The sequence below is a fragment of the Lates calcarifer genome, linkage group LG13, assembly GCF_001640805.2.
Source record: "Lates calcarifer isolate ASB-BC8 linkage group LG13, TLL_Latcal_v3, whole genome shotgun sequence".
NCBI lineage: Eukaryota > Metazoa > Chordata > Actinopteri > Centropomidae > Lates > Lates calcarifer.
In genome coordinates this window covers 3,737,512-3,745,799 of record NC_066845.1, presented here as the reverse complement: position 1 = coordinate 3,745,799, position 8,288 = coordinate 3,737,512, and the positions used below count along the sequence as shown (strand labels likewise).

Below are 8,288 nucleotides of genomic sequence, written 5' to 3'. Positions count from 1 at the left end.
TATTAGTATCCGCTTGTTGCTATTTGGCATAGTATTTGATGCTGCGTGTGATGTGTGTGTCTGAGAGATAAGGAAACAAAAGAGTTTCTGAGTTCCTTCAAGCTGGTTTAATATGTCTGCACATGGAATCAATAAATAGGTTTTTAAAATAAGATGTTACAATATATAAGGAAAATGTTTCATTTGGAAAAAACAAACAAATTAATTTGTGACTTCACTAAAACATTCCATTTCAGTACTGTTGTATTGTGCTTTACTGTGTTTTTCATAATACTGTTATTGCTTCATGATTCATTTCACTTCAAGTTTACTTACTTCAGTGTACTGCAATCTGGATAAAACCTCTCCGAGCCATTATTAGAATGATGTTTCCAATCACTTCAGTTACAGTGAGAGAACAGTTAAATCATTTTTATGGAATCACAATGTCAAAGAATCAAGTTAAAATCAAGGCTAAAAGATTCATTTTGAGGTATTAGAGTAGTTACTGTAAACAAAGTGAGTGTGTGGCACAGTCAGTAAATATCAGTGATGAGTGAGAGATGTTTTCCTGATGATCTGATGGGACATCAGCAGGCTCCCAGAAGCTTTCTGTACTCCTGTTTGATACAGCTGTAGATGGGATGGTAGAAGCGCCTGTCTGACGCCATGAGGTCAGTAACCATCTCAGTGTGGTCCACTCTCGGCAGCAGGTAGAGCGACACCTTCACTGACACTGAGGTGAGAAGTTCAGAGAACTTCGTGGAAGATTCAACAGGGACAATAATGTCACTGGTCCCGTGGAGCAAAGCGAAGGGAGGCACTCTGTCAGGAAATAAAAGAGAGGACTGTCAATCAAGAAGGCTCATAATTGTGTTTCAAATAAATAACAGATGCAACAGATTTAAATATCGCTGTTGTTAAAGCCAGTATTTTCTTTTTGTCTCACCTCTGTAGTTTGTCCTGGCTGAGCTTCTTCAGTAAGTGTGTTGGCGAGTAGTACGGAAAGTTTTCCACTCCATTCATGGCTTTGTGCATGGTAGACACATATTCCACTGCTCGCTTCTGTTCATGCTCATAATGGTCCATGATGTTGTACACACCACTTAAACCTGTTCAGCATACATGAGAAACAACTCATTCAAACAAAAATCTGGTGATCAAATGTATGAAAGTATGAAGGAGGCAGATGTTTAAAGTTCTATTCTTTGTTTAAAAAAAAATGTATTTGAAGAACTTCACTCGCCTCAGTTGACAGGAAAGGCAATAAAAACACTCAGAGGCCACAAAATTATCTTTGTGATGCACATAAACTTATTTAAGCTGAGTTTTCTTTATCATTAAACATGACTGCAACAAAGATTGAAACTTGGTGATGCACTGCATAGTAATCCTTACCAATAACTCCTCTTATCGCCTGTGTAATGTCCCGCTGCTTACTGGCCTCTATGAAAAGCTCCTCTCTTGTGTCAATGAGAAACAGTGTGGTCAAAGCACACAAGTGTGCGCCTGCTGAATGGCCAATTAACACAATGTTGTCCTATAAAAGACAGACACACAAAATAACAACATATGAATATTTTAAAGCAAGAATAAACAATTATCAGTATTTTAATTAAATATGAACAAATTAGACTGTTAAGATAAGAGCTACTCAAACTGAAAAAAAATGTTTGTTCATGATCTGAGTTTGCACTGTGCTTAAAGGTCCAATGAAATCATATTTTTCCTCCACGCTTGGACAATTTTCTGCATGAAAAAAGGGAACTGGAATGGATTCAGGAAACTTTAAGTTACCTGCAAGTTTTATATAATTTCATGAAACCTTTAAAAGTTTTCCTTCCTTTGGGGGTTTCTAATAAACCATCAATTGTGCCATTATCATCTGATAGTTTTCCTCAATTTCCAAAGAATATTTAAAGATATTTCTTACTTTGTCAAAGTTGAACTTCTGTCCACTCTCTTGGGCCCAAACCAAACAGTCAGCGATATCTTGGACCATCCCTAAGACGTTCCCCTGGCAATCAGATTAATCCCACAGTCAGTTCAGATACCACAGTGACATTTATAATTAAATTTCTTATCTACCAGTTGAGTTACTGCAGTATAATTCTGAGAAGTACTATTCATATTCCAGGACATTCATACTCTACATATTTGCTATAAATGTTGAATTTAAATGTCATTAGGACTACTGTGTGTTTTTCTGACCTTTGGATAGGTGCAGTAATCAGGACAAATGACAGTTGCGCTCAGTTCTTCAGCCATTTTCCTGGCGAGCAGACAGTAAATGGATCTGTCTCCAGAGCCCCAGGCACCTCCATAGATGAAAACCACCAGCGGTGCAGGCACATCTTCAGGCTTGCCCACACTTGGAGGGTGGTACAACGTCCAGCTTGTTGCCCCGTCGGCCAAATACGATGGCCTATGGAGCGTCCAGACAGACAAAATGTAGACACGATTTTTGGTATTGCAGAGCAAATTCAAGTCAAGTGGTGAAAACTGAGACACATATAACAGTGTTATTATTTTATCTGAGGTATTTACTGAAATGTCTGGTCCCTGCCATGCAAAGACACATATACACATAGACTAAAACAAATACATTATACTTTCTAACTTCTCCTTAACTCACCTTCTCATAATGCTTACGGTTCTCTTCATTCTTGTACCATGACTTCCACTGAAAGTAAAGTCTCCCATACTGCAGATATTTGAGAGTTTCCAGCACAGCTCTGGTCAAACAGTAGATTCGCCTGATAGAGAGGCCAGAAATGACAAAGGGGATTAATAACGAATAATGAATATAATGAATAATGAATATAATGAATAATGAAACTGAGCCAAACTATATTTTCTGGGAAGAAGATCTACAGCATTGAAAAGTTACCTTGGTTTTAGGGCTTCTATGTACTTCTTATATCCTGGCTTGTTGGGCCATCCATAAATCCACTGGGCAGCTAGAGAGATGGAGTATGGGAGGCCCACCAACAAGGCACCCACTGCCACAGGGAGTGACATGTGATGTTTTAACCCTGACCTTCAAAAGCAAAAAGAATTTACATATTAAGATATTTCTCTCTCAAAAGTAATGTCACTCTACACTCTTCAAAATGTTGTATTTGAGAGGCTCTTACATTTTGTGGTTCAGTCTGTCTGTCTCTGTAACAGGAAAAACACATCATTTGTTATACTGCTCTCAGACACACAACAGGCTGTTTAAAATGGTAATGAATCTCAACCAAGGACCATTTGACCTTTGGACCTTTAGAAAAATGCTGCAGAGCATCTGGACCAAAATCTTAATAATTACTGTCATAATAATAATAATGATGATAAGGTAGTGGTGTTTACAATTACAGGCTTGATGGATTGATATAAATATAAATATTATTATTAACATTTGTAACTGAGTGATTGATGGCACTTGATACTCTTAGGTAATAACTTGACTGTTATTGATGCATTATCCAGATAGATTTCTCATAACCTGGAAACTCTAACATTATTCTAATTAATGGCTTATACTCTTATGACTACACAGTACTAAGAGATGGTTTAAAAATCACCAAGGTACCCAGTTTTCTTTACATGCATACCAGGGTGCCCTCTAGTGACGCATTTACACAATACCACTTTTTACAATAAGAGTAAAAGCTTCATCAGTGCACACTTACAGTATATCCCTTCACAAATGGCCTCTACAATTACACAAAATTATACTGCAGTGTTCACCAAATTAAATGAAAATATTTCTTAATATCATACAGGAACCAGTGGGGAAAACCAGTAGGGACCGTAAAGCCTACAATTATTTATAAGCTGTATGAATTTGCTGACATTTACATCACATTTTTGTCAGTATTTCTCAACTGTAATTGATAGCAAGGCCCAGTAATATAATCAATAAATTAACATGATCTCGACTGAACAGGCCAATGGGGCACAGGGGGCCAGAGTCTGTTAATATTTACGTTCTAACTGTTAATATTGACTGTTTATGTTTCTTGTTTATGTTTTCTGTATGTCACAGAGACACCAAACAACTACCTAACAAAAACATATGAAACGACTATAAAGAGATGCAAAACAAACACAAGAAGAAGCACGTTGACCACAAAGAGATACAACACAACCATAGAGAACCATAAATGAGGAAGTTGTGTCCTATATATGAGGGAGGGCTCTTATTTATCTATGCCCACAGGCCCTTTGTCTCATGATCCGTCCATGTTTGGATCCAGATAAGACACAGAAATTGGTGGACGGGTTAACCAGTTTACAAATACATATTTATGTTTGATAATGTATTTCTTTCTTCATTTAACTTCTTGAGACCTACAGATACCCTGGTTATATCATAAAATTATATTAGTTAGCTCTGAGCTACAGTAAGGCTACAATTATATCAAAGCAAAAAATATGTTGTGGTACTAGCTTTTCACAGTTTCGGTGATAAGTTAATAAAACCACTCCCTCAATCTCTCAAAACTGTTGAAATTAAGTTAGCAGCTCTGTACTGTTTTGCTAACGTTGATAAATGTTTTGTAGATTAGCTTATTTGTTTCGGAAAACAACGGAAGGGTCATGAAGACACCGGAAGACAATGTAAACATACCAAGATGTAATCATGTATGGCTCTTTATGTCAAAGTCCATGTCCCGGGTTGCTATACTTTGTTATTAAATTCGTTATATCGGAGAAATAGTCTAATAGATGCTGTGGTTAACCTCAGTGGCGAATCATCTGACCGTCCTCCAGAAAGCCGGTGTAGGATTGGCATCTACAAAGATGAATACGGCTCAGCGAGAGAGAAATCTTCCTCAACTTCCCTCAACTTCCGTTTTGGCAAAAGAAATCTACCGAAAAAGCGACTTGAGTTGATGGTGCTTTAACAAGTAAAAGAGAAGAATACAGTCAGTACCATAATACCTTCTTTTCCCATATATTCATATATTGATGTGCGAGACATGTTAACCACAGATGGTCTTTCTTGGATAAAAAAGTAAACATACACTAGTATTATGCTGTATATAAACTACACCAACAACAGGTCAAAAAGTGGCCCAAATGTTACAGAGTAAATCTCTGCAGGTGAGTAGCCGTAATGCTGATAACATACAGATAAAATATAAATATTACTTTGTTCGTTTAGTTATTTATTTGGGTACACATGAAAGTGCCCACTGAAATCAGCTGAGGTTTTGATGCAGTGGGAGTTGCGGCAGGAAAAGACGGATTATTATCTTGTAATAATCAACATCTCTGCTCTGACGCTCCGGAAATACATACTAAAGAGGGAGTCCACTCTGGTTGTTTGCAGTGTAGGTTATTACTACTCATGTAATGGTGTCTGTGCAGCATTTATTGTGTAATACGTTTATGAAAAATATTGATATGTAAAATAACTAGAAACCAAAGCTGTCAAATAAATTTAGTGCAGGAAAAAGTGTAATATTACCATCTAAAGCAAAGCTAGTGAGTGGAGTTTGAGGCATTGTTCATTTATTCATAATTAATAAGAATGAGAATACAGATGAAACTATGCCATTCTTCAAGACCTTGGAGTCGACAGGTATGTTCTATTAGGTAAACTAACCAATTAAAAATATCTAACATAATATTGATTGATCAACATCACAAATGTATTAAAAGGACACAGTCTGATAACTACATGTCATCACACAGCAGCAACTTGACAACTTTATCCATCCAATGCTGAAACTTAGTCTCTGGGCTTTTTCCACACACAACCGTGGTCAATTATTTACTCCTCCAACCTGCTTTTGTTTTATCAGTGACTGAAACACTAAATTATCATGGGACTTTCCACTTCTGCTGGTCAGGTCACAGTTTGATAATTACCCTTTTGTCATTTACAAAAAGCATTTCATTTTACAGACTGGCGAATTACTCTGTGTAGTATTCTCATAACGATAAAGACAGATGTTATATGTACATCCCTGCAAATATGTGCAAATCAGTACCCATAATCCCTGAGTAATCAAATATAATTGGTGTTTGAATAATCCAATTGATTATTTGTTTCATTACAATAGAAAGAGGTCATCGTAACAGGTTAGAGAATTAGTGACAAGTGCTCCTGTCTAAGTTGAATGCATTAGTTCAGTAAGTGGCACAGCCTGCGCATGTCCAGCAGAGGGAGGAAGATCTCTGTTATTTGCTCCTGAATTGTAGTTTGACTGATCTGTGAACATCTTGCCTTCATATCTACTCTATTAAAAGAGACTTAACATAGGACAAACAGTGATTTAAAATATGAGATGAGTATAACACAGTTAATATTTGCTTACCAAACACACAATTGATGGCACCTCAGTGTGTGTGTGTCCTTAAAGTAGAAACTGTTTTGAGGACCTTACCAGTGGTTCTGCAAGTTTGAGCCCCTGAACTACTCTACACCACAGGTATATCATATTACTGGGCTATTATATAAATCAAGTCATGCAAGGTCATTCTCATACTGTATACACTTAAATATAAAGCAGTGACTGCTAGAAAATTGGCTAAAATATGAAAAACCATGCATATGTTGTTCTATTAACAATGTAATTCAATAGAGATATTGTTCTGTGTGGTTGTCCCACATCTCTGTGCTCTATTAAAGCCTACCTCACACTAAATCCTTCTCTGTAAATTCATAGAGGGTAGTGCAGTTCTGGACAGGGGTTTTATTGGCCATGACCATGGAAAACCTTGGACTCAACACTGCAAATTCATGGAAAGCAGAGCAGCGTACGAGTGCTGACCAGCCTGAGGGTTATTGTTATGTTTGGCCCCACGGAGCAGAGCCCCCAAGCCCCCGAGTGGGTGTGTGGTTGTTCCTCCATCTGCCACGATGTGGGGAGCTCCCAGGTGCTTTTTCTGAAGCCACAGTGGAAACAGAGCCGTTCAACGAGTGCAAACTCAGGCATTCAACTGGCAGTACGAGCAGAGTCAGCCTGTTTCTCAACACTGTGGTGTAAATTCACAGCATTTTCCTGTGTCTGTTTAAGAATGATATTATCCTTAAGGGAATTATTGTATGCATAGTGGTATTAAGATAATAATAACTGACGTACACAAAACCTGTACTCTGTGTGGGCATAAGGAGGAGGAGGAGTCTTAGGGACCATTTGAAACATCATAAAAAACTGCACTCTTATTTTTTTAAGTATAAGTTATTTCATTTTCTGGTCAAGTGTGAACACATAGATAGTAAAACAGCTATGCTCAGCTTATGCCTTAGGCCTGTATTAAAGGAGAGTGTACAAATGTTTGCTCTCTGAGTCTTTCAGATCAAATCAGAACTCAACAATTCCTTGAATGCTGCATTAAGCACAGTGAACCATCACCCCTGCATGTCCTTCAACAGGAAAGCCCAGCCTCAGGCCATCATAGCAGCTAACAACTGTCTCACTGACCAGCTGTGGGGCAAGATACTGAATCGCTATCAGCTGCAGTGATGCTGCTCACTGTAGAGAATACCAAGCCTGTTCCAGTAGGACTTAATATGAAAAGATATCTTTGACAAAAACCTGAGTCAGTCTGTCTCGGAACATATCCAATTTAAATACAGTACCAAACAATTTTACCTCTAAATCCTCAGCAACAATGGCTGGATCAAAACCCAGCAGGAAACAGGGACAAGTCTTGTCATGACGCAGTTCTCCCAGATGACAACAAATGCTGATTGCACTTGAGATACAGAATCAGTGCAGGGAGCCAAAGTCATGACGTGATAAAACAAACAGATTTCCTAAAAGTTTTTACCTGTGCGTCCATTATCAGTGCAGATATCAGTGGCCTGAGGCTTGACAGGTAGAGTTTTTAAATACCCCTCTTCAGTTTGTGAAACATAACACTATTTAGTCTGGTATTTTGGGAGAACTTTTAAATATTTGAAGTACATTCTTCAGCTAATATTTAAACACTTGCCTCAAGGTAAAGTCTGAGTTAGCAGCTCATTACTGGAACAGGTGGAGAACCACTACTCCGTCAACTGGAAAGGCTGGTGATACTGCTTGTCGCTTTGAAATCTGTTCATTGATTCTCTTTGGCACATTCAGCCTTGGGACAATTGTGCTTTTGTAGTCTGCTGCTATTCAAAACTTGGGATTAAAAATCAGAAAGACTCAAGTTCAACCAACATATCCTTTTCCCACTGAGCAGAGACACTGCTTCAATTTGATGTCTGATTAACAGTAATTTCCTGGTATCATGTTTTGTAAATGAGTTTAAAAAAAACAAAAAAAACAACCTTATTTCAATGAAACACAGTAATACACCACAGCAGTGATTTTGGATTT

General features: G+C 37.8%; 1 protein-coding gene across 1 annotated transcript; it reads right to left on the bottom strand.

Moving 5' to 3' along the window:
• Window positions 1-92: 92 nt before the first annotated feature.
• On the bottom strand, window positions 93-4,758 carry si:dkey-193c22.1 (uncharacterized protein LOC567837 homolog). Its single transcript, XM_051075067.1, is given in 10 exon segments — window positions 93-804; window positions 929-1,091; window positions 1,378-1,519; window positions 1,913-1,996; window positions 2,191-2,367; window positions 2,369-2,404; window positions 2,615-2,735; window positions 2,870-3,019; window positions 3,117-3,141; window positions 4,710-4,758. Coding segments are annotated over 9 exon segments (1,110 nt in total). The 5' UTR covers window positions 3,119-3,141; window positions 4,710-4,758; the 3' UTR covers window positions 93-569.
• Between the last annotated feature and the right edge of the window lie 3,530 nt (window positions 4,759-8,288).